Source organism: Nicotiana attenuata, chromosome 3 (genome assembly GCF_001879085.1).
Source record: "Nicotiana attenuata strain UT chromosome 3, NIATTr2, whole genome shotgun sequence".
NCBI lineage: Eukaryota > Viridiplantae > Streptophyta > Magnoliopsida > Solanales > Solanaceae > Nicotiana > Nicotiana attenuata.
The window spans coordinates 71990261-72017565 of record NC_031991.1 but is presented as its reverse complement, the minus strand read 5'-3'; the positions used below and the strand labels follow the sequence as shown (position 1 = coordinate 72017565).

At 38.3% G+C, this 27305-nt stretch overlaps 2 protein-coding genes across 2 annotated transcripts; one reads left to right on the top strand and one right to left on the bottom strand.

The window, feature by feature from the left end:
* On the top strand, window positions 520-3369 carry LOC109224096 (WAT1-related protein At3g18200). Its single transcript, XM_019388679.1, has 6 exons — window positions 520-659; window positions 1026-1142; window positions 1239-1473; window positions 2238-2396; window positions 2486-2637; window positions 2878-3369. Coding segments are annotated over exons 1-6 (831 nt in total). The 5' UTR covers window positions 520-657; the 3' UTR covers window positions 3044-3369.
* LOC109224095 (T-complex protein 1 subunit delta) lies at window positions 4641-6748 on the bottom strand. Its single transcript, XM_019388678.1, has one exon. It carries the CDS (start codon window positions 6562-6564, stop codon window positions 4948-4950), a length of 1617 nt encoding a protein of 538 aa, XP_019244223.1. The 5' UTR covers window positions 6565-6748; the 3' UTR covers window positions 4641-4947.

The following is a 27305-nucleotide window of genomic DNA, read 5'->3' as shown; positions in this document are numbered from 1 at the left end:
CTTATTTTTATTAAATGGCATCTTTCACTGCTCTATAGACTTTATATATATATATGGGGACAATTTTTAGTACTTGTAGTACTTGAGGATCTAAGTAAAAAGGAAATTAGAAAAAAAAAATCAAAAGAAATGGAACCAAAAAGTGGCATCCCTTGTATTCCAGGAAAAGTGAAACTTCTTATAGCATTGCTTGTTTTACAGCTTTGTTATGCAGGATTTCACATAGTTTCAAGACTTGCACTCAATATTGGTGTTAGCAAAATTGTGTATCCAGTTTATAGAAACATTATTGCTTTGGTTTTGTTAGGACCCTTTGCTTATTTCTTGGAAAAGTAGGTCTTTGATTACAAAAATAACTCAGCTCTTTTGTCTTTTTTTTCTTTTCCTTTTTTGGTGATTTATAACCTTTTCTGCACTTGTGTTATATGGTTTATACAGGAAAGAAAGACCACCCCTCACATTCTCTCTATTGGTTCAGTTTTTCCTCCTTGCATTAATAGGGTAAGCAAGCGGTTATTGGAGTTATCCCGCTCTATGTTGCTCGGACTCTTCGAAAATATCGCCGGGTACGTGCCGGATCATTCTGGTTAAACCGGGCATTCCTCAGAGCAAGGAAAGATCTTTCAAAAATAGAATCAAGAGAAAGCGCTAGAACCGATGTAAGTAAGATCCGCTACAACTAGAAGTCGATCTGGTACCTTCCTCAGGGTACTCAACAACTAGAGTCATCTCCCTATATTTGGAGGATCCGACACGGTTGCGGCCGCATTTTTTTGAGAGTCCGCGCAACATAGATCCAGCTTCTACTTTTTTCTTTTGAATGTAATTTTTATATACTGACAGTGTTAAAGAGTTTTTAAATTATTAGGTCAATCAAATAATAACTACAGGTAATCGTCCATAACAAGTGGATTAGTAACTTAGAAAATAATGCAGCATAAAAATTCTTTACATTGTCAGTACGTATAGGTTAATTCTTTTCTAAGCTGTATTTTTGCTGATTTATGCAAGTTTTTACTTCACAGGATCACAGCAAACCAAGGATTTTATATCTTAGGTTTGTATTATGCATCCCCAACCTTTGCTTCAGCAATGCAAAACTCAGTTCCTGCTATTACTTTTATTATGGCTTCTATTCTAAGGTATGAAAGAGCCATTAGAATGACACATTTCTATTCATTCATTTAAGATTTTATAGCCATCACATTTAGACTAAAATACAAGCTTGTATATTTCAGGCTAGAAAGAGTACATTTTATGAGGAGAGATGGCATGGCAAAAGTTCTGGGAACCATAGCAAGTGTTGGAGGTGCCACTATTATTACCCTTTACAAAGGCCCTCCACTATTAGGAGGAAGCAATTCTTCTGAAGAAGATATGGTTGCTTCTCATGAGAAAATGTTGAATTGGACATGGGGTTGTGTTTATTTGCTTGGTCATTGTTTATCATGGGCTGGTTGGATGGTGCTTCAGGTATATAACCAGCGATGGAAGAGTTTAACTTCTATATACTGATAGTGTTATATTCTGTCAGGTCAGATAAAACAATAACTGTGCACAATAAGCGTAACTAGTCACCTGAAAAATGAGGCAAACAACCTAATATAATATGTTATGTTACATTGGTAGCGTAAAAATTCTTTATATGGTCTGTGTATATAAGTTAAATCCGTGATGAAATAAATGGGAGCATGATGGTATAATCAAGTTGAATGGAGGGCAGCCCGCTATGCGCGGGGTCCAGGGAAGGGCCGGACCACATGGTCTATCATACGCAGCCTTACCCTGCATTTTTTCAAGAGACTGTTTCCATGCAGCCTTACCCTGCATTTTTGACAAGAGTGGGTTGCTCTAGTGGTAAGCACCATCCACTTCCAACCAAGAGGTTGTGAGTTCGAGTCACCCCAAGAGCAAGGAGGGGAATTCTTGGAGGGAGTGATGCCGAGGGTCTATCGGAAACAGCCTCTTACCCCCAGGGTAGGGGTAAGGTCTGCGTACATACTACCCTACCCAGACCCCACTAGTGTGATTATACTGGGTTGTTGTTGCTGTTTCCACGGCTCGAACACGTGACCTCATAGTATAATCAAGTTGAATGAAACCAAAAAAATACAATAGTTATTAGCAAGATCAAGCAATCTCCACATGACTGCTGGAACTATAACTCTGTTTATAGTCAATTCTGACAACTTATAGCACTCTCATTAGTGACTAATGAAACTTGGTAAATAATGCAGGCTCCTATTGTGAAGCAGTACCCAGCCAAGCTATCACTTACCTCATTTACTTGCTTCTTTGGATTAATTCAATTCTCAGTTATAGCAGCTTTTACAGAAAGGGATCCAACACGTTGGAAGATCCATTCAGGAGAGGAGGTTTATCTGATTTTATATGCTGTAAGACCCTAATCCAAGCTTTTATTCCCTGTTTTCACATTGTCTTAGTTAACCTGAATAGCTAATTATATTGGCTGTAATTGCATTAGGGTATTGTCTCTTCTGGAATAGTATTATCTCTTCAGACTTGGTGCATTCAGAAAGGAGGACCAGTGTATGTTGCCACCTTCCAGCCTGTGCAAACTGTATTAGTTGCTGTCATGGCTTTTGTAGTTCTTGGTGATCAGTTGTACTCAGGAGGGTAAGTCAAGAAATAATGAAAAAAAAATGAACTCTTGCTCATAATTGTCCATAAATTGCCAACTTGCTTAAGGTTAATGAGAACTACCCACTGTAACAGTAAAGTCGCAAAACAATACTATGGGAATAGTATGTAAATTTGTGATTTTACTGTTAATATGGATAAAATCAGTGACAATAACCTGTTTGCTTAGAATATGTAGTCCATGAATCTCAAACTTGTCAAACTACATAATTGCAGGATACTTGGCGGACTTCTGATTGTGGTTGGACTTTACCTAGTGTTATGGGGTAAAAATGAAGAGAAAAGAATTGTCAGCCGACAAACTGAAGAGGCAACATTGACAAAACATCTTCTTGCTTCCAGCAGCAAGGAGGAATCCTCGGTTGGAGCTGATGTTTGCTAACAAAATATGTCAAATACAGTTCACATATACTTTTTTCATTGAAATATTATTTCTTATTTTATGGTTTCTTTCTAAAATTAAAGCTGCAAGGTCAATCAAACCTGGCATGGACACTGCAGCAAGAACATTGGACAGAAACCAAATTTAGTTGAAGTTTAGATTACGAGCCATGAGTACTGAATTGGTCGTTTGGCAGCTTAAAAGCTTTTGACAAAGTGGAGTACTTGTTGGAACTATTGCTCTTTCAAATTATTTGTACAACTATACTTTCATGTAAACCTTGGAGAAGGAAACAGTTAATTGGTGAACTACTGACTTGGGAAGCATTCCCCTCTGTTTCTTTGGGCTTGTGAAATTAAACACAGTGATTGACATGTCACAAGCATCTGTGTTTGTGTTCAGATGATACTAACTAAAATCCTTACTTACAAATTTGAGGAGAAGAAAGAAAATGATTCTCTGGATAGTTCCCTTAAAGCAGAACTACTTTGAAGTCCTCGCCGTTGTTGCAGTTACATTACAATATCAGATAATCTCAAGAGTTAGACTCCATAACAATTCAGAGAAAAACATAACTGTAGTCAAACAACAAATTGTAACATAGATTACTCCCTCCCTTTTATGGGGCAACAGTTGATTGGACAGGTTTGACTAAAACCTAAAGTACTAAATACTGGCGGGGCGGGAGATGGTCAATTGGGCACTAATAGTTTCTAAGAGACTCGAAGTAGTAGATGAAATTTGAAAGTCCTGTTCCTCTAGAGGTATTCTTCCTAAAAAGATCTGCTTCCCCCTAAACAATAGACATTGGCTCTTGAACGCAATAAAATGATCAAACAGTTTGGTGAGATAAGCCAACAATCTAGTCGTCGGGCAGATAGCACTTAGATTGAGCCTAGAGTGGTAGAAAAAAAAGAACGAAACCAAAATAGAGTAGTACATACACAGACAAATCAGCAACTCTCATACTCCTATTTTACAAGCACTCAAGCAGTGACAATATTCGAGAGACCCAGCCAAACCAGGTAGCCCAAACTGACCAATCTTTCTCAACCTCCTTTACTCGCATTTCTTCTATTTGCTCTCTTCGTATATAAGCTTCTGTCACCCTGCCATTACTCATGGCATGCCCACCCCTCTCACCCACCCCACCCCAACCAACAGAATACCCCCGACTCGGGGGATGAACAGAAAAAGGCTTTCATCGTCACTCTTTTTGAGCCCTTACCCTTAACAAAGTTTTGTGATTTTTTGTTGTTCAGTCGTGCAAGAAAAAAGATCATATATAACATTTACTCTACTTTAGGCATTAGAATGAATTAATACTATTTTCCCAGAGGACAGGAGAAAAAGGTAGGTGTGCCTCTAACCAATAGACATCTGATATCACACCAGATCCACAATTTGCCCAAGGGAAAATAAGTAGAGAGTGCATGAGAACATTCGTCAGCACACACAAATGTAAACGAGATAGCAAACTCTTTTGGTGGGTCATAAGACAACAGAGTGCAAGAAGCACGTGGTAAAGAAAAAATTTAAACAGGAAGCGCCATTTGACAACTAATTGGCACATAAATTGCTGGAGGAAAACCAAATACACCAACTAAGGAGCATCTATCTGATTACTAATATTGATAAATGATAGCGATCCACATGTTACATACTGCATCATGTTCCCAACAAAGACATACGAAGAGCAGTCATGCACTCAAAACTAAGATTAAGTGAAATGAAGAACCCCAACAAGTAAAAATTAGCTAAGCAAAACTGAAATTCAAAGTTCAGCATATAATCTGAAATAGAGAAGAACCAGAGAACCACTAATTCTTGAAGCACACAAATCAAAAACAAAAGATATGAGAAAACAATCCTCTAATTTTCCAGTAACTTCACATGACATCACTCTACCTCACCGTAACAATGTCATCAATCTTCAAAATCATCCGCACACATTCAGTGGCCAAGCTAATTGCACTTGTGCTCACCAGCAATGGCTGCACCACATTCTCCTCCAAGATGTTAGTGATCTGTCCCTTCCTCACATTGATCCCCGTGTTGATCTCTCCCTGTGCATGCCTGTTCCTCAACTCAGTCACAATCGCAATTGGGTTCAACCCAGCATTCTCAGCCAAAGTATACGGAATGACTTCGAGAGCTTCAGCAAATGACCTCACACAATACCCTTCCATTCCCTGTAGAACCTTTGCCCATGCACCCAACTGCCTAGAAAGCTCAATCTCAGGTGCCCCTCCACCTGCAATCAAAAACCTCTTGCTCACCAAACATCTCACAACACACAACGCATCATGCAAACTCCTTTCTGCCTCATCAAGGACCAATTGGTTTGACCCACGAACCAGCACTGAAGTGGTCCTGCCCATGTCCTGAATCCCCGTGATCTTCACGATCTTGCCACCATCCCCAAGGGATATCTCTTCAACCAAATCAGCAAATCCGAGTTTCTCGGCCCTGAAATGATCAATATTGGCAATAGGCAGACAATTTAAGGTCTTGGTAATGAACTCAATCTCATCCCTCTCAACATCTTTAATCACCATAATCTTAGCCTTTGCCAAATAATGCAGAGACAATTCAGTCACTGCGTCCCTCAGAATACTCTTCTGAATCAACAAAACGTTACACCCAGTCGCCTTAATCTTCTTAATCATGCCCAAAATATAATTCCTCTCTTCTTTCAAAATCCTATCCATCTGAGTATAATCAGAAACCACTATGCTCTGCTCAATATCAGTTTTTGGAGGTGAAATTTGAAACTGAATCACAGCAATTTTAGCTTTCTCAACACGCGTGAGACCGCCCGAGGCATGACTGACCTTCTTGTCAAAAACTAAACCTTTTACCAACTCTGTATCATCAACAGTACCACCCAATTTCTTAACAATTTTAATATCTCTTAGATCGACGATGTCAGGTTTTGCGGGGTCCACAACAAAAAGCACAGAATCAACAGCTAAAGGAGCTAAAAGAGTAGAGTACTGCGATACTACCTTACTGTTAAGGGCCGTGCTCGCTGATTTCACGAGGGAATCACGGTCAGTGAGCTCAAGTGGAATGGCCATGGCTGTGAGAACCTCAACAGCCTTCGTAGACACCTTGTGTAAGGAATCGGAAATGACAGTCGGGTGAATACCGGCGGAGAGAAGAGAAAGGCACTGTTTGAGCAATGCACCGGCGATAACAACGACGGTGGTGGTTCCGTCTCCGGCGACAACGTCTTGTGACTTGGAAAGCTCAACGAGGAACTTAGCGGCAGGTTGAAGGACCTCCATTTTGTTCAAAATAGTGGCTCCATCGTTGGTGATAATAACTTCTCCGTTTGCTGTAGAGATCATCTTGTCCATTCCTTTAGGGCCGAGACTTGTACGGACGGCGTTGGCTACGGCCTGTGCGGCGGCAATGTTGGCCATGCGGATGTCGTCCTTACGCTTATTGTCGACGAACGTCTCGGTTTTAGATGAAGGAGCGGCGCGGGGCGCCGAAACTGCCGCTGAAGATGCCATTTTCAGATCGAGATTGACGAAAACCTAGATGGAATACTACTGGATCGAGATGATTCAGAGTGAGTGGAAAAATGGGAACTGTGTATCGAAACCCTAGCGAAGTAGAGAGAAGAGAGCGTGGGTTCTGGACAAATTGAAATTTGGGAAGGGGTTTTTGGGCTTTTTACCTTCTAGAGGGTTCCCGATATTTTTCCGTTTTGCTGTTTATCCCCTCCACTTCATTTCTTCTTCTGTTTCTACCCCGATTAATCTATTGATATACAGGTTGTTTGGCTAAGTTTATAAGCTGGTCAAACTAGCTTATAAGCACTTTTCGGCTTATTTATGTATTTGGTAAAGTTAAAAATGCTTATAAGCCAAGTACTTATCTATATTATTATAAAAGCATGAATACAATATCGGTTTACAAAAATAACCTTATGATATTAAGCATAATAACTCATAATAAAAGGACATAACCGGAATTCTAGATATTAGCCTTATAATCCTATTAGTTTTAGGACATAATACTACATGTTAGGAATCCTACATGATTACCTTTAGGAATCCTATTAGTATAATTACTTTCGGACTGTTTAATTCATATAAAATTGAACAAGTAAATATCTTTAGTCATACAATCATATTACTCTTAATATAATTTCATGTGCGGATAAAATCGTAACATTGAAAACATTTACTAATTAATACTAATTCGCATAGGGTTCATATACAAAACAAGATTTCTACCATTGTTATGTTCCATAGTCATATATAAATTTCACGTGGACTAGAATAGATAATTTCCACCGCCGTCTCATACTACCCTATGTAAAGGAGTGCATTGCCTCATTCATTGGAGCACGCACGAACTTGGTAAAATTAAAAAAGACTTCCAAGAAATTGATACTTGCAATTTAACTGGATCGATTACATGAGAATTTAATGTAAGAAATGCACGAACGAATATGAGTTTGCATGTTCTCATCTTCAAGAAGATTTCGGTTAATGCCAGAAATAATGTCATTAGATTTGTATATCTTGGTGCTCAAAAGTATAATCTATCGTGTTCTTCTCTTTTTCTTTGATTGTTCTCTTTAGGTCAATTATGTATCGGTCCAGGGAGTAATTCAAGATTTATTGTTATAGCATAAAGTGATAGACTATTTTTGACCAAAGTATGAACTTAAAAGTTATGATGATAAGTTGGTAACTAATAAAGGTGATACATTTTAAAGTTTGAATTTTTTGTGCCTTATAAACATTATTATAAAAAATATAAAAAAAAGAGGCAACTTTTAGGGAAAAAATATCGGTTTACAAAGATAACCTTATAATATTAAGCATAATAATTCATAATAAAAGGACATAACCGAAATTCTAGATATTATCCTTATAATCCTATTAGTTTTAGAACATAACACTACACGTTAGGAATCCCACATGATTACCTTCAGGAATCCTATTAGTATAATTACTTTCGGGCTATCTAATTCATATAAAATTGAACAAATAAATATCTTTAGTCATGTAATCATTATTACTAATTTAATTTGAAAATATAATATAATGTCCTATTACTAATTTAATTTGAGAATGTATTATATTTTCCCAATTCATTTAATTACCTAATTTTTGAACTACAATACCTTGTATGTTAATTTTTAATATTTAAAATTTTAAAATTAATAAAATTTTGTCTATTAATTTCGAATTAAAAATATATAAGAAGGTTTAATAAAATCAATTTCATAAGAACCCTCCGTATTGGCAATACATTACCATTCCATAATTTCCAATACCAAAAAAATAAAAAAATAATATTAAATGAACTACATGAAGAGTTGAAATTGAGAAAAATATTCTCACGACAATATATTTTTATATTATATTTAAACTATTTTCCTACTCAAATAATTTTTTATCAATTTTTGTGTAATATTAAAAAATACTCAATTATTAAACAACAACTAAGAAAAATATTTAAGAATATAAATGTGTGAGAAAAAGAAAAAAAATGGTTGGTAAGAGTCAATACCACTAATGATTCTATAGACATAAAGATCTAAAAGTGAAGTGTCATATCAATCTTTTACTCTTTGAAAATAAAATTTATGGTGGATAAAATTATAATTAAGTTTAAATATTCAAAACAAGAGATGAATTAATATTAAGATCTGAATCAATATAGAATAAGTTATTTTTAATGCTAAAATAAAATAATTAAATCTTTTAATTAATTATTTAGTAAGAGAATCCCATTCAATTATTTTTTAAAATTCATCATATGAGTAAAATTCTTATTCAAGTTAAAAAAATCTTAGTTACATAAATTTATTCCATAAAAAGAGCATTAGAACACAAAGTAAAAAGGTTAGTATATTATTAAGAATCAAAATGCTATACAAGTGTCTGAGGAAGCACAATCAAAGCTAAATCCTAAACAAGAACAAGCTTTTCAAGACTATATATTATAAAGAATCGACTTTGATATAATGAGATTATTATTTGTAGATGCCTCCGGCGGAGTCGAAATAATATTTCTATATCATGCATTATTTGCAAATATCATATCAAGAAGCATGACACTGTTACAAATAATATCAAGTGGTGTACAACAACGATTTTATTATGAGGCCACCCACTTTAGATTTGATATACCTCTTCAAACAACTTAAATAATCATCACAAATATATCAAAGCAGAACAATGGTACTAAATTAATAAAGAAAGCAAAATTGATATATGGGATGAAGCACTTATAGCTAAGTGTCAAACGATCAAAATAACTGCCCGAAGTTCTAGAGATATTATTAGATATTAATAACCGTTTGGTGAAAATTAATGATTTTGGAGGTAATTTATTACAAGTACTATCAGTAGTTCCAAAACCGACAAAAGCATAAAACTGTAAAAGCTAGCTTGCCAAAGTTATAATTCTGGCCCCAAATAAAAAGATTCAACTAACAAGAAATATAAAGTAAGAACAGATCCAGTATTCTATATCTTCTTGCCTCGTGTCGGAAATAAAGAAGAGCATCTAATAAAAGATAATTTGATTCTTTTCTGAACACTTGGTTATCAATCCCAATGGTAGTAGTGCATTTAACTAGAGAAATATTTCTATCATTAGATTAAAACGCAATTTGTGCAAATCGCATGATAGAATTAAAAAGATATCTTAGCTAGCAGAAATGGATATGTTGATCAACTAAATAAAAATATTGATTGCAAAATTTATAGTAAAACAAAATGCTTTTTTGTTTTGACTCAGCAGAAATGATACCAATAATTACTATCAAGAAGAATACTTAAATACTTTAATACCAAGTGGCCTTCTACCATACATGTTTGTTGTCAAGTTTATAGAATAAGACTATGTTAAAATTGATCTTCCATTGTATAAAGTTGATTTTAAAGAAAAATATGCCTATCATGCTACTGAAAAACTTACATATGCCGAATAGCTTATGTAATAGCACAATATGGTATATATAAGTTTTGACAATAACGTCATACATGCAAAAATTATGATACTGGTCAACGTGCTTCTAAGTATATTCTTATCCCTGAATTCAATTTTCGTCTTTCGAAACTAAGGAATATCCTTTTAAATTTGTGTGAAAATAATTTTTACTATGTTTATGTTTTGCAAATATAATAAATAAAGAACAAGGACAAACATCCTAAATATTGGACTATATTTACCATAATATATTTTCTTCGCAGCGAACAACTGTTTGTTTGCACTTTCAATAGGGATATCAAGATCGACAACAAGAGTTTTGGTTAAGGCAGAGCAACCAAAGCATTAGGAGGAGACATTACAAAAAAAATATTATCCACAAAGAAGTGTTCGCTAAGATACCATCACATCAAATACTTTTAAACTATAATACATAATTATCTAAATAACATGACAAAATTGACCATTTGTGTAAGTTTTGATATTGTCCTTTTATTTTAAATCCATGTGTTATACTAATGTAATAATATTTTTCGGCGTTTAGATGATTGTTGTATTATTATACATAAAATTTATCTCATTAATTAAATTTTATTGTTCCTTCGTATAAATAAATATTTAAATCATCACGTGATATTATTAACGTGCAACGCACGTTCTTAGATACTAGTAAGTAAAAAATAAGCCATAAGCTGGTCACCCCCAGCTTATGAATTTTTAGCTTATAGGCACTTTAAGTTTGACCAAAATTTTTACTATTTTATCCCTAAAATATTCTTTTTAGAACAAAACTCCTAAATCGATGCTCACTGCCTCACGTATTTTTTCAACCTAAACCTCTCCCTCCCCCCCTCCCCGCCTCTCTGGAATTCTCATTGACTATTTAAGGTAAGCAAATTCTCAGTTCCTTTGCATATTTGTATCTATGTGATTGTGTATTAATTTTTGAAATGTACTATAATAAACGAGGGCATATCAAATTTTTGGTGTATTGCGTTCTCAGTGTTGTGGTGACGAAGACAGTGTTTGTTTCTCTTCAAATATTTTGTCCTATTTAGGTTTATTTTTTTACCGAGAAACTTTTGTCAGTTTATTAATTATTATAACTTATGATTATATGCTTATCATAAAATAAATTATATTTATCATAAAAATTATATTATCTAATCACAATTGTATTTAAAATAAAATGACAAATAGAATATTGTATATGAATCGATCTGGAATCTAAAATTTTGAAGAAATTACGCCCTTATAAGTGTAAACAGCTCTAAGGTTATTTAAGTCATTTTAACAAAAAAAGAGCTTATCGGCACTTTTTTATAAAATACTGCAGCAACTTATTATCAATTTCAGCACTTGTATCCAAACATGTAACTGCTTATTTATTAAATTAGTTTCAGCACCTAATGTTTATCAGCTACTTCAAAATTAGCTAATCCAAAACGGGCTCATATTTTCACCCAAAAACCGATCCTAAAGTTTTTAATGATATTAGTGTTTGACCAAAAAGTGTGACTCTTGGCTCAAATAATTAGATTTATGTATTAAGAGGTTAAACTTAGTTAATAATTATATTTTAGATGTGAATTCCGAAGGCGTAACTAATGTTGGACATATCTGGTAAAAATATAATGATGGTGTGTAACAATCATTCCAAGTAAGGTGAGCAATAATAGAGCATTAAATAGCAACAAACAATAATAAATGGTATTTAAGTAAATAAAAAGAATAATTACCCAATAAAGGAGGAACTAGATGTTATTCCTCCTGATAATTATGAATGACACATAAATCCTTGAATGTTCGAATTATTCTCGGATCTGGTGGAAAGTATGGAATAATATAGACAAGTATCTTGGTGTAAAAGGTGTTGTTTGTAATCTTAGTAAGAGATAGAGAGGGAATCTTTTGTCAAAGTGTGTTCTTACAAAATGAATATCACATGCCCTACACCATTGTCTCTTTTTCTATTTATATGAAACATTTCCCTAACAAACCAAATAGTACAAGTGCAGAGAACTAGAATATTCTCTTTAATATCCTATCTCAAAAACTAGCCGTTACATCTCTATCATCGATGCTCGGCCTCGACCATTGTTGACATCTCGACCACGAATGCCGAGGCTTCCTGGTCGACCTCGACTGACTCTTTCCTTAACGCTATCTTACCCTAAATATTTTAGGGTAGATTTTGGCCTATATAGTTAGTCCCTTCGCTTATTAAGGCCAGCTTCATATGGTCTTGATGAGCGGATATTGTCTAACGTGGTCGAAGCATTTGGACGACCTGACCGAGTCGTAATGATTGGGGCGAGTTAGTAGCGTGCCCTTTGTGAACCGTAAATTCTGGGGTGGTGAGTCCCACGAATCAGGGTGACGTCATGGCGGCAAGCGTCATTATGATGCGATTTCCCGATGTGTTGCTTTGTTTCGCGTGCGTCTTATGATTGAATCTGTAGCTTCAGTTACGGTGCCAGGTAATGAAGGATTAATTCCTTGGTTTCGATGCTTGAATTTCTATAAATAGGGGTGTGTGGGCAACGCTTCAATCTTTACGAAATCTTTACATCAAAAAACTCTGTATGTCCTTCTTCTTCCCCCATTGTCGTGCCTTTTTCTTTCAGTTCGAACGATCTCTATCATTTTCGACTCTCCGTTGTTTGGTACTTTCCTTCCTTTTGTCGCAAATATGTCTAACGTATCTTCTGGTCCCAGCGAGGGAAGTGACTCGGTCCCACTGGCGATTCTCTTGCCTCCTCATTCGGAGAGCGTTCCCACTGCTATAGAGGATGGAGGCTTCCCAACCGTGGAAGAGATAGTTCCTCGTAACCATGACGTTAGGTCTGACTTTTCAAAGCTGCTTGAAGCCGAGCCTAGAACCTTTAAATCGATGATGATAGAGGCCGATTTGTTAGAGCTCAAAGCGAAGTATGGCCTTCCAAACCATGTTGAGTTGATTTCCGCTGGGTGGGATGAGGTACGACATCACCGTCATGGGTATTGTGCGTTCTATGCCTACCCGATTCATGTAGGCTACACTTTCCCTCTCCTCCCTCTGGCGGAGGAGTTCTGTTGCTTCTATGGTGTTTGCCCGGATCAACTCACGCCGTATGTTTACAAACTCATCAGGATGCTCACTAAGTTCGTCGAGTTGTCCGGGTTTGAGATCACGCTTCGACACCTGATGCACTTATTCGCCCCCAGCTTTTGTAGAGGGACGATGTTGAACCTCCGTCACCGAGGAGGCAAACATCTGGTAGTGAAAATAGACAATAAGGCTAACTTCTAGTTTTGGCTCAACTTCTTCTTTGTTAGAACTGAAAACGTGGTAGCCAATGTCGACGGCTTCCCTGAAGCCTGGAATTGCGCTTGTAAGTGCCTCGCTCCTTTGCACGTAGGTACTTGGTTTCCTTTGTTTTGTTGCCCCTCATTCTTTTCTCATGCAGCCAAGACCTCGCCTCCTTCTTTGGTTGAGAACATTTCCGGTTGGGTCGGCCAGCTCCTCCCCCACATCGTCGGAATTCACGAATGGTCGGGCTTTCTCAAGAAATTTGGGCCCGCTCCTTCCTTGACCGGTGAGTTTCTTCGCTTTGGCTTATTGGCTAATCGCCTTCTGTGGTTCACTTTGATTGACCTTCTTTTCTTTCGTGCTTCTTTCAATTTCAGCCCGAGGGTTTTCGAGGAGGTCGATAGCTCCCCTGCATTCCGTAAGAGGAAAACTACTACATCTTCAACTTCTGCCCCTTCTATGACCGTGGCTAGGCCTGCTCGCTCCTCGGTCTCACCTGCTGCTGCTTTAGCATCAATTTCTTCTCTACCTGCAGATATTTTGGCAGCGGAGCCTTAGGTTTCCCCTTTGTACCGTCTTGTGGATGAAGAGGAGGAATCGTTGCCAAGTGACGAGGATTTGGTGCCTCGCAAGAGGAGGTCAGTAGACGTTGGAGATGGGGTTTCCTGGCCTGTGGACCCTGTGATGGATGATTTTATCATTTGTGAGACGGAGACCATTGTTCTTGAAGACGATGTCGAGCTAGCGTCTAATGTTTCGAGATCAACGGAGGTCGTTGAGGGCGTATCTCTTTCTTCTGCGACTACGAGATCCGAAGGGCCGGCCGCTGTGGCACTTGATACTTTGCGGCAGCAGGGTCCATCGACCTTGCAGCCGGCTGATGATACTTCTTCGCCAACCGATGGGAGAGGCAAAGGCGTTGCCGAAGACGGCTACGAGACGGGTTCAGGCCTTCCCGAGATGAGGATGATGGAAGAAGGATTTACCTATCTTGAGGTAAGGCTGGAGGGGTTTACGTGGACGATTGCAATCCTCATGGACCGTGATTTATTATAGAACACGGAAAACGTGGTCCTTGCCCTCGGTCCCTTTGCTCCGACGTGGAGGGTGAAACCCTAAAAGAGCTGGATGATGTTACCCTATCGAGGAGCATAGCCGGCCTCGCTCTCAGTGTAAATTTTTTAAGGCTTCTTTTTTCTATCTGTTGTGTTCAAAATTTGGGCTTCGTTTTAGTGTTTTGCCCTTGTCAGCGGAGGCGTTGCTATTTTTTATTTTCTTTCTTTTTGTGACTACAGATTGTGATCTTGGAAATTGAAAGTGCCCGAAGGGAGGAGAAGCGTAAGGTTATATTCACGAAGTTGCAACGCAAATACTTCGAGTACCATGGCAAATACCGGGAGATCCGTAGGCATTTTGGTGAGGGCGACAATTTGCAGGCCCTTCGAGACGATCTAAAGGAGAAGGATGACGAGTTGGTGAAAGTTATCGAGAAGTGCAGTGTCCTTGAGGGGACATTGAGAAATAAAGAGGAGGAGCTTGAGGTCAGCAAGGCCGTGGAGGCTCAATGTGGCTACCTCCAGACACAGGTGGTCGAGTTGCGCATGCAGTTGGAGGAGTGTCGCCTACAGAGGGAGGTTCTTCATCGTGAGATCATCGAGAAACAGAACGAGTTGGAGAAGGCAGAGTTTACTCGGTCAGAGGATTCGAGGAAGGCGGAGGCTCTCGAGGTAGTGATCTGGATTCTTCGTTCCGAGCGAGAGAGCGACTTGGAAATGACAAGGCTTAAAGAAGAGCTGCTTGATGAGAGGATCGGAGAGTTGGAGAGAGACAACTCCCTCCTTCAGGACCAGGTGGTCGGCCGCCTTAGAGGCTGAGAAGGCTCAAATGCTTGTGCAACCGTCATCCTCTTGCACTTTAAATTTTTCAAAAGTTCCCCGAGACTTGTACGAGTAATGGATTCATACTGAGGCTCAGTTGGATATGTTCTGCGATTTGCACAAGGTGGGGTATGTTTCCTCGGTCGCTCTTGAGGATGTTCGTGTTAAGGCCCGTGACGCTCGGGTCGCCTATGGATATGATCCCGCCACGCTCGAGGCCGGAGATGATGAGGGGGATGCGGGTATGGACCAGATTGAATAGGACGCCTGGTATGAATTCGCTTACCCTGAGGGCGATGGTGATGATAGGGAGAGAGATCGAGATAGCCCAAATGGTCAAGGCGATGGTACTGAAGTATCTGGCTGCGACCAGTAGCTTTTCTTCTTCTTTCTTTTACTTTGTTGTAAACTTGTGTGTCTTTTGTAGGTGCCTTCATGAGCCTTTGTAAAGAATGTTTAAGTATAAATATGGAATGTTTTCTGCGTCCGTTCCTGTTTCTTGGGTTAGTTTTTCTATACTTGCATGTTTTGTGTTTCTTTGTTCGAACGAGGTCGAATGTGTTCGAACTTATTTGTGGCCGAGGGACAAAATGTGTTAGTTTGAGCGAGGTCGAGCATAACCTAGTTAATTATGGCCAAGGGCCGGTAAGCATTAGTTCAAGCAAGGTCGAACATAACCTAATTAATTATGGCTGAGGGCCGGTAGGCGTTAGTTCGAGCGAGGTCGAACATAACCTAGTTAATTATGGACGAGGGCCAGTTTGCGTTAGTTCAAGCGAGGTCGAACATAACCTAATTAATTATGGCCGAGGTCGGGTAGGTGTTAGTTCGAACGAGGTCGAACATAACCTAATTAACTATGGCCGAGGGCCGGTAGGTGTTACTTCGAACGAGGTCGAACATAACCTAATTAATTATGACAGAGGGCCAGTAGGTGTTAGTTCGAACAAGGTCGAACATAACCTAATTAATTATGGTCGAGGGTCGGTAGGTATTAGTTCGAATGAGGTCGAACATAACCTAATTTTAGAAATACAAGCCCATAGGTGCGAAATTTGTCGATGTTGTAAATTTTTAGCATTGTTGCCTTGGTTGTACACTTGGAGAAATAGATATAAACTTCACGCAATGCTGCTTACAAATTTTTGGGCGTTGGCTTCTAGTCCCAGTCCCAGTCTCAGTCTATTTAGTACCTTCATTAGTTGACCTGGAGAGTGCTTGAGAGGTTGAACAATAAACTAGCCATCCCGGGCCTCCGTCTTTGCGTACTTCCACATTAAGTGTTCCCTTCGTCGCCTCGTTAAAAACCTCCTTGAAAAAACCCGATTGGGACAAAACTCAAGTGAGGGAAAAAAGAGTACGACTTGGGGGACGTTTTATCTCTTAAAAGTTGAAGTACTTGAGGTGGGTAATATTCCAGTTGTTTGGTAGTAGCTTTCCTTCCATTGTTTCTAGTTGGAATGACCCTTTGTTCGCTATTGCCATGATTTTGTACGGGCCGTCCCAATTTGTTCCTAGTTTGCCTTCCCATGGGTCTTTCCTTGCTTGTGTTTTAGCTTTAATCACGTAGTCCTCGACTTTAAGCGGCCTAACCTTTGCCTTCTTATTATAATAGCGTTCTGCTTGTTGTTTTTGGGCAATCATCCTTATGTAGGCCATGTCTCTTCGTTCTTCGACTTCGTCTAGCTCCTGCCTTCTGCTTCCATCGTTTTGTAGTCCGCTCTCATGGGAGTACCTTAGGCTGGGCTCTCCGACCTCGACCGGTATTACTGCATCAGTCCCATAGACTAAAGAGTAGGACGTCTCTCCTATGCTTGTCTTCGGCGTTGTTCGATAGGCCCACAATACTTCCGGTAATATTTTCGGCCACAATCCCTTGGCATCTTCAAGTTTTTTCTTCATGATGTTCAGTATCGACTTGTTAGAGGACTTTGCTTGCCCGTTGCCAGTGGGGTGATATGGCGTGTGTTGATACCCAATTTTTCCCTAGATATTTTTAATATGCATAAATACCTTCAAAATAACATATATATGCATATATAAGCATGCACAAGGTTTTTATTATATTTAAGGGTTTAAATTGATTTATTTTCCCCCATTTTTATCCATAAAATTCCAATAAATATTTTCCAAAGTATTGTTATGATGATTTACTCATTTAATTTCTATACTTATGAAAAAATATGGCTAATATATTTTTCATGCATTTTTATAATTACATATAGTATTTTTAAGCTAAATTGCATATAATTGCAATGTTAGCCCTTTTTATGTATAATTATATTTTATATGCACAAAATTGGTCCCTATATTTTTAAAATATTTATTATGTATTTTAAATCATTTTGGCACCTTAAATTATTTTCCAAAAATTACTTATTATTTATTAAAATTAAAAATAGGGAAAAACAGGCTATTTAAATTATAGCCAAATTTGGCTTTCAATTGTAGCCAAAATTGGACCAATTCCCGGTCCAACCTTCTAATTAAATAACCCGACCCAAGACCCTAAACCCTTACCCAAAACCGGAACCCACCTACCCGGTTGAATCATGACCGCTGATCTCCCAGATTAACGGTCCAAACAAGCCCCTTCCTTTTTTAATCCTAAAGACCCCCTAACCCTAATCACTCTTCTAATTCCTCCGCCCTCAAACTCTCATCTTCAGTTTCCTCTCTCAACCTAACCCTAGACTCTGTCAAACGCCTCCTTCTCCGGACATGTCCGGCGACCTCCTTTCAACCCCAAGCCTCCAATGGGTCTCTGATCGCCTTGCTCATCATCTCTAAGGCCCTCAAGGGTCCTAGGCCATGTCGATTTGGACCTAGGGTTTCTGTTTCTGTTGTTCGAGGCTTCTCTGGTGTGACTTTGGGCAAAATCACACCATATGTGTTACGATTTGTGAAGTTTGCAACAGGTTCCCTCGTTTCTATTTGGGTTTCCTTTGAAACCCTAACTCCTGTTTGAATCTCTTAGATCTGTGCTCTTTTTTAACGATTTAAGTCTGTTTCTTCCTATGGTTTGCATTATTCTCAAGCTTTTTATGAAAAATCCTCAACTTTAAACCGTTTCGCTTCCTATAAAAATTAGGGTTTTCTCGGAATTTCTTCTATACTTGTTTTAATCGATTATCTTTATGATTAAACCTCGTTCCTTGCTTGTTTTGACTAATCCTATGTTCCTACTGCCTTTTTTAACTCGACTCTGAGCCCTAATTTCTAAGATTTTCTTTGCTTTGGTTCTGTGTGTAGCCTGTTTACTTGACTCTTGTTAATCTTCCGTGGTTACAATGCTTCGAATGTGTTTTATTGAATTCTTAGCTACTTATGTCACTTCTGTATGACTGTGCTCATTTTGCTTGTTCACCTCTTGCTTTCTTGATTGATTCTGATTTCCTTAATTGATGATTTGATTGAAAGATTTTCTTTTAAAGCTTCGGCTGTTTAAATTGACTGATTTCATTACCTTATTTTCTATGGTACTTTATTTTTACTGAGTCATTTCCTTAATTGAGGTTTTATGAATTTAGTCCTAATCGACTACTCTATGCTTACTGAACCTTGACCCCTTCCTTATTTAGTCATGCACTGATTTTTCTTATTGCCTTATATGATACTGAATCTTCCCGTTTGATTTGATTCCCTTAACTTAAGGGAGTACTTCCTTGATTCTCTAATTGATTGATTCTGAGTTCTTCAATTATTATACTACTATGATTCTTACCTTGTTTTACTACCTATTTTTCAACTATAAAAACTCTAAGTCTTTCATTAATACAGACGGACACTGGTTTTCAAAAACTACCTCTCTTACTAAAATCTCTGCTCTCCCTCTCTCTCTCGTGCTATTTGCTACTATTAGCCGGCTGAAAGCGAAGGCTAATCATCTGTGCACTTTGGTTCTTTCATTCTGCTTACTTCTACCTTCACTGGTATGTCTTAGTTTTGATTTAAAGCTCCAACAACAATATGCTTCTCTTATTGTTTCAGTTTCTTTTATTTCTAGTTTGCTTCTACTTGTGGTTCTGTTGTGGAACTTGTAGTTGTGAGCACGTGATTTTTGCCCTATATGAATTACTCCCAGAAAATCCAAAATAAAATAATCTCTTTTGTTGTTTGCAATTTTGTGGATTTTCGTGGCATTTTTCTGTTAATCGTTTGCATCTTTGCTTGTGCATTTTAATTAATGAAAAATACAAAAAAATATATGGGCATTTGCATTTAGGATTTAATGTTACATTTTTGGGATTAATTAGAAATTAATTGTTTCATAAAATGGAAAATCAAAAATATATGTTAAGTTGCATTTTTAATTTTCATCTTGATTTTGAATAGTGTGTCTTTTTTAAATTTGTTTTGTGATAATTGTCATAGGTGTTTAATTAGTTTTAGGGTTAATTGAATTTTAGGAATTAATTTAGATGTATTTTAGTTTTAAATCAACAAGAGAAAGGAATTAAAAAAGGTTGGAATAAAATGAAAAAGAAGAGAAATTGGGCCATTTTTTGAATTAGGCCACCAGCCCGAACCGTCCAACCAGCAGGCCCAAGCCATGTCCCTACCCGGTCCACATGACCATACCCTTGAGGCCCATAAAACGACATAGTATAAGAAGGATACTACGTCGTTTGAATTAGTGAGTGCCCAAATTAAATCTAGGCCATTCATCCACGCTAATCCAACGACCCAGGTTCAATCACGAATTTTAGATAAAAATGTCGAAAACCTTTCAGAAATTCAGAGACAAACACCCTCTTCCTCGTACCTACTGTCCCTCGCCGGCTCCGCCTTACACCACCGCCGGAAATCGCCCACGGCGGCGGTGAAGCTCCAACTGCCTCCAAAATAACACCAAAGCTCCGCCTTGTCCTCCTCATGCCTATGCCACCACTGGTTTTCCTCGAAAGTCACCGGAACTCCTCGAATATACCAAACCCTAGGCGGCGACGCCACCGTGCACGGCGGCGCCGCCACCCAAATCATACCAAATTTGTACCCCATAATCCCCAGGCCACCCTAAGCCCCACCTCATGGTTATTTCACAAAATCCCAACCGGATTTCTCCAATTTCGCATCTAGGGTTCGACCTTTTGAAGTCAAGGCCAAATCAATTCATGAGAGAGCCTTTCCTAGCATCTGTGAATATCAGGGCACATAGTGAATTCCTTTTCTTTTCTTCTTTTGTTTATTTTTGTTTCTTTTCTTCTCTTCTGTTTCTTTTGAATCATTCTTCTTTTCTTTTCCTATTTTTTAAGTGTTCAAGTTGCTGCCTTTGTTTCTGATAAAATTTGGCATGAATATTGACCTAATTAGATTACAAGAATGGTTAAAAATAATAAGTTTATTCTTTATGCTGTTCCTATGATCGTTTTGATCTTTTTAGTTTAATTCTTGTTTCGATGTGGTTTAGAATTGATCCTGTTTTGTTGAGTTTTGATATTAGTTTAATCTTTGTTTGAATATGTTTGATATAGGTTTTAATTTGGTAGCATAGGCTTTAATTTCTCCAGTTAGTATTCGATTTTAATTTTTTGTTATTAGTGTTTGTTTTAATCAGTGATTCCATGGTTGTTATTATTTAGTTTTTAATTAGTTTAATCTGTTTGGTTATAGCTGATAGTCTTTAATTAGGGTAAAAGAGGTTGAGGTTTAGTTTAGTACTAGGTTAGTAATTTCAAAACAAGTTTAGGGGTAGTTTGGGTATTCAAGATTGGGTAGGAATGCTGTAGTTAAAGCTAGAATCTTCTAGGACCTTTTAAAATAGGGCCTTAATGCTAATTTCAGAAACTTAGAGCAGTAACCTGAGAAACAAGTCAAAAAACGAAGGTTTAATGAATAAAAACTGAAAATAAAAGAGGGGGAAAAGGGGTGAGGGAAATCTAGAAGCTTCCCCTGATTTTCTGCCTATAAAAGGCAATCCCCTTGCCTTCTTTTCCAAGTTTGGAGCACCTGAAAATTCCCCAAAAGGTTCCAGCCTCTAAAATTCCCCCCAAAACACTTTCTGCAAGTTCTAGCATCTAAAATTTGAATTTCAAATCCAAAAAATCAAAATCTGAACTCTTAGAGTTCAAAAACTTTAGTTTAGATCTTAGCTTCTTCAAAAATCAAAAATCAAAAGGAAAAGCCAATAGAAAACTCCAAAAAAAAAACACTGTTATATTGAAATCCCTAGGTTAATTTTGAGTTATAGTCATTGATTTTCATCTCCTAGCTCAACTCTTAGTTGCTGAAGCTTCAGAAGTTTTCCTGGATTCAATGTCGAGTCCTTTTGGGTTTATTCAAGCTATTTTTGGGGTGTTTGCTGGTTGAAATTGGTCTTTGGTTATTTGATACTGCTTCTCAATTTACAACACTGTCTCAAGCTATTGATTGTTGTTGCCTTCCCTGCTGTCTAACACTGCTGACCTCCTTTGTTCTCTTGTTCACTCAATTCCAGGTACACACCTTGAATTTGACTTGATGTAGCTTTGAGTTGGGAATGAAATAAAAATGCTCACACATTTTCTTCCAGATCTGTGCTTGGTTGGATCATCATGTATCTATAGTTAGATAGGTGCTGCTGATATGTGTTAGTTTAGTATAGTTTGGCTTTGATTTGTATTTACATGAACTACGGACTGTATAACCGGACTGAATAACTGGACTGTTTGAGACTTTTGGACTGATGATTGTTCATCTAGTGTTAGCCTTAGTATAGCGTAGCTTGATCTCATGTATTAGCTCGATTTTTGTTTTATTGAAGACTGTTATGAGTCTGAAACTGGTTCTGAAATCATAAACATGCATCTGTGATTGATGATTGGGTATTCAAACTGTCATGATAAGTTAACAGGAGCATCAGTTTTAGTATGGTTAATTCAAGTGTTGTTGTCATACCCATTAGAAGGTTAAATTCAAGATAAGCTACTGATTCGAAATGGAATCTAAAATAAACTGCTTGTTCATATTAGCGCTAGATCAAACATGTTTTAGAGTTCAAATGCAGTAAATAGTTTAATTGTTCACCTACAGGTTTAAGTCACGCATAAGAATCCATAGAATGTGTTGATTGAAACTGATTTGGTTTTGAAGTCTTAAATTTAATACGGTTGGCTAAGTATATGAGTCGAGTATGCCTGTGATGATTAAATTCAATGCTATCTGATAAAATCAATATTTGGAGTTTAAACCAGTCTCCCATTTAAATAAGCTGTGAATCAAAATTAATGGTTAGAAATCCATATAGAAATCAATATTCAATTTTGGGCTCATGCAGGCCAAAACCTGACAGTCTTGTACTTAAATGAGATTTGGGCCTAGAAGTTTGTATGCCAAAGGCCCAACGCAGGCCGCTTTTCATAAGCTGATGATATTCTCATATTCCTGGGCCAATTTTCAAGGCCCAAAAGTGCTGAGAGCTGGAATTTGTATTAAGATTATGGGATTAAATTTGTAACATAGGTTTTGGGCCTTCTAGTTAAGTAGCATGCTTGAGTTAAGAGGTTTGCCTCTTGTTCAAGTGTGGACTTGAACTTGAGGCCCAAAGTCGTTAATCACTTTAACTAATAGCAATCCATATTGTTAATCAATTAGGGCCCTTTTAGAGACATTCCATACTAGAAAACAATAGTCTCTTTAGGACGGCCTTTAAATAAAACGAGGTGCGCCATGCCAAATAAAACTCATAAATTGCGTGGCCCTCTTTAAATATTTATATTAAAATACGTAGAATTTGGGACGTGCCATTTAGCGAATTTTTATTGCCTCCCACAAAGATAATAACACGTTAGTCGCTTTAGGCGCGCTTTTTAATAATTTTACATTCCTAAATACGGGTGTGCATTTCATGCAACCCAAATCCAAATCCCAAAACGTTGGATAAAAATGTGTCGAGGATCCGGGTGCATTTCATGTGACGTGATCCAAAAATATGTTTTTAAACGACGTTCACTTTCTTAAAAATTTAATTCAAAACGGTAAATACTTTTAAATTGCACTATAGGATAACATGTATTAAAATCAGATTGCAGCCAAATATAGCAGTTGAGCGACCGTGCTAGAACCACGAAACTCGGGAGTGCCTAACACCTTCTCCCGGGTTAACAGAATTCCTTACCCGGATTTCTGGTTCGCGACTGTTAAACAGAGTCAAACCTTTTCCTCGATTCGGGATTCAAACCGGTGACTTGGTACACCATAAATCTCCCAATTGGCGACTCTGAATCTCTTAATAAAATAAATCCCGTTTCGATTGTCCTTTAATTGGAAAAACTCCTTTATTATACCCTTACGGGGGTGTAGTTGGAAAAAAGGCGGTGTGACAGTAGTTAAGTTGCCTTATCAGCCTGTTGTTATGTCTCCCCTTTCCTCTGGATTAATGTATCCCCTTATGTGTGTTTCAAAGCATGCTCGTCAATTGTCTTTTATTTCTTGTATGCTTACCATCCTATGAATCCCCGAATCCTCATCACCCCTTCTATGTGTTTGTATTTCTCCTGACTGGTGTGTGATTATGCCAGAGTTAACTATCTCTGAGCATGTCCAAACCAGTCTTAAGATCCTTGCTGGGTAGTGTAGCCAAAATGTCTATGTATCCCCAATCCCTTGATCCCTGTATGACTACTGAATTCTATAAACTAGCTGTGTGTGATCTTTTCTTAAGGTGTTTAAGCTTGTTTACTACTCCAACCTCTTTTCAAATAATCTTTGTTGCTTTACTAATTGCTCTCAAAACAGACTTTCCAGTACAGTCTTTAATAACCTTTTTCAACTTGTGTCCTGCACTTCCACTTTACTCTTAGTCAATAAGTTCTGCCCCCTCTAGTATGTGCACTGCCTTGGGATCCTCTTGAGAGCCCTCTGAACTCTGGCATACTGAGGCTGGCCTTTCCACACTGCACTTGTTCAATTCTTGGTTGCTAAGTCTAGGTGTAAGCATTGCCCGGGGTCCTTGAGGCCCTTAGGGAACTTTGATGCACCTAGACTCTGCTTTGTCTATGGATTTGAGGCTTACGAGACCATTGGAGGCTTTAGGAAACTTGGGCCTAATTGTAGGCTCCCTATGGAATAGCTTCTTGATTTTATATTTTACTTATGTAATTCAATCATTGGCCTGTAATAATTTGTAAATAGATATTTGGGGTATTTAGTAAAAGGGGTGGGTAGATGTATAATTTTTGGGTAATATGGGTAGAAATCCTGATCTTAGGATCTTACTTTTTAAATCTGCCTGCTTTGCGCAATAGAAAACATTCTCATAGGGATTTACTCTTTTAAATCTGATTGCCTTGCCTAATAGAAATCATGCCTATAGGATCTCACTTCTAATTTCGTTTGCATCAGATAGAAATCATGTTCATAAGGTTTTGCATTCTGTCATGTTAGAGACCATGTTTATAGGTCCCAAACAATCATGCCTTAAATCAATTCAGATATAGATGCCATGCCTATAGGACTCAACTCCAATTCAGTTCTAATAAGTCTTTCTGTATGTTGCTAAAATCAGTAATATGCCTAGATATCATGTTTATAGGGATCTACACTCGCAATTCTATCTGGTGATTTAATTTGGCCTAATAAATCAACTTCATCACGCCTAGTTCATTTCTAAAACTGGTCTTATTAAGTGTCAAGCATTTTCTGAAAAAAGTTCTTTCAAAATTGCATTAATCTCATTAGATACCATGCTTATAGGTATTAGAGGAGTCTATTTCGAAAACCTGTTTGTCTCTGCATTAATATAGACACAGTATGCTACATATAGGCAAGCCTTAGGGCATTTTCAAAACTGCACTCCCCTGAAGCTCTTTCTGTCGTTTAACGTTTCTGAGTCTGATATTTTTTTAAAAAGAGTCCCTAGGCTACTTCTAGGTTATAACTTCTGGGTATAAAGGTTTGGTCTATTTTCGCACAGTGGCTTAGAGATCCTGCTTTAGGACTTTGATTAATAAAGACCTTAACTGTGTTCGAGGTGCTGCTTGTATGTTTACTTGAGGAGGAAAATTGAGCCTTTATCTACTCCTTCTTGTTCTTGTTTGCTCAAAGTCCTAATTTTTTTGCTTGTCGCCTTAGAGTTTTCACTTTTAAAAAACCTTAGGGGTTTGTCTAGAACTACCTATAGGTAGAGGTCCTAACTCCCTCCGGGACCACTAAGAAGGGACGGGTAGCTGCACGCGGTAAGAATTCGTGACCAACACTCGCTTTGCATGACCAATAAGGGGATGGGAAGGGTAGACATGGATATGATGACCGGTGCGCTAATGCCATGCGTAGCCCCTTTTCAAGGAGTAATTATCGGGCATTGTACTGATGTGATCCTATAGGCTAACCAACCTAGGTCCTCCCTCTCCCCCAAATCCTTTCGCTTGAAACTTCATTTTTCCCTTTTTTTTCACAACCTGTTTAAATTCTTATTTTCATACAATGCCCAACATGCTCTACTTGCTATTTCTTGCTTCAATTGTTTATTTATGGACTAATTTGTGAATATAAGTTCAGCCGGGACCCACAGTTGTGGACCAAGAGGGGTGCCTAACACCTTCCCCTCGAGGTTACTTCGAGCCCTTACCCTAATCTCTGGTAATGCAAACCAACCCAAGAGTTAATCGCTCTAGGTGCCCTAACGCACCATAATTCATTAGGTGGCGAATCTTCAAATACCCAATTCCCAAAAGGAAATGAGTCATTACACCCCGTGAATGTCGAGACTCGGACTTCTCCCGCGAGGAGGGGAAAAAGGGGGCGCGACAGCGTGGAAAGTATTCTTTTGATATGCGACTTCTCAAAAAATTCAGCGACTTTCTTTCCTATGAATTGGGGTCTGTTGTCATAGCTAATCTCTTTGGGGAGGCTGAACCGGCATATGATGCTTTTCCATATAAAGGCGATCACTTCCTGTTCACGTATTTGGGCAAATGCTCCTGCTTTCACCCTCTTCGAGAAATAGTTAGTTAAAACCAAAAGGAATCGTACGTTACCTTGCCCTACCGGAGGGGGCCCACGATGTCCATTCCCCATTTGATGAACGGCGAAGGTGAGGTAACCGAGTGGAGGTGTTCGCTTGCTTGATGAATCATCGGGGCGTACTGTTGGCATTGCTCACATTTTTTCACGAAGTCAGTAATATCCTGCCCGTATGAGGTATCTGACCAAAGCCCGATGTCCGGAATAAGCTCCACAATGGCCCTCGTGGACCTCTTCGAGGACGTGCCGTGTCTGGTTTAGGCCCAAGCATTTCGCCAGAGGGCAGTCGTACGTCCTCTTATGCAAGTCGTTGTGGATGATACTGTACCTGGATGCTTGCACTCTCAGTTTCTTGGCCTCTTTTTTATCATCTAGGAGTACGCCATCCTGAAAGTATGTAACAATACGATTGCACCAGCCCCTGGTTCTTACCTCAATTTGGTCTAGTGACGAGTTGAGAAGGTGGACCACACTTCTGTCCGGTTGTAATGTTTTTGGTGGCTGCGACTAGTTTAGCGAGGTCGTCCGCCTCGGCGTTTTGTGCTTGTGGAATCTGGTCGAGTTGACATTCGTCGAACTCGGGTAGCAGCTTGCAAATTTCGATCTGATATTTTTGTAACCTCTATTCCTTTACTTGGAAAAATCCTGTGACTTGGTTGACCACGAGTTGGGAATCGCAGCGTAGTTTCGAAGTTTCGACCGTTTTGCCCCGTACTTGAGTGCTAGCCTGAAACCTGCAATTACGATCTCATACTCGGTGATTCTGGTAGTGAAAGAAAGCCCATACCTAACTCGTGCCAACCAACCTTTGGTGTCGGGCCTTTCTTTGGAAGATCTATCTCGGGTCTGGTACTGCATGTGTTAATCACTTTCATTCCTCTCGTTAGACCGCTAACAAGCGGGAACCCTGATCTAGACACAGCAGGACCAATTGAGTTAGCAAATCTCTTGACCTATTTCTCGAGGCGTTGGAAATCCAGACCGGTTATGTCTATCTCATCCACCATATATAACAATGAACTTTGTCGACTTTTTTCAGCTTGATCGGAATCGATTCTATGATTGAATAGCAGAAGTGAAGCATGCTTCTATTAGCTTCTAGCTCGGTAACAAAAGAGAGATTGGCAGAAGTTATTTGTATTCCTCAGAAACCCCCACCTACGTCTAATTGTTCAGGAGGTAATCA

Coding starts and splice junctions, on each gene's coding strand:
- LOC109224096 (XM_019388679.1), top strand. Junction 1,143..1,238: donor ATTATGGCTTCTATTCTAAG/GTATGAAAGAGC, acceptor TGTATATTTCAG/GCTAGAAAGAGTACATTTTA. Junction 2,397..2,485: donor TTTATCTGATTTTATATGCT/GTAAGACCCTAA, acceptor TAATTGCATTAG/GGTATTGTCTCTTCTGGAAT.
- LOC109224095 (XM_019388678.1), bottom strand. CDS start 6,564: ATGGCATCTTCAGCGGCAGTTTCGGCGCCCCGCGCCGCTCCTTCATCT.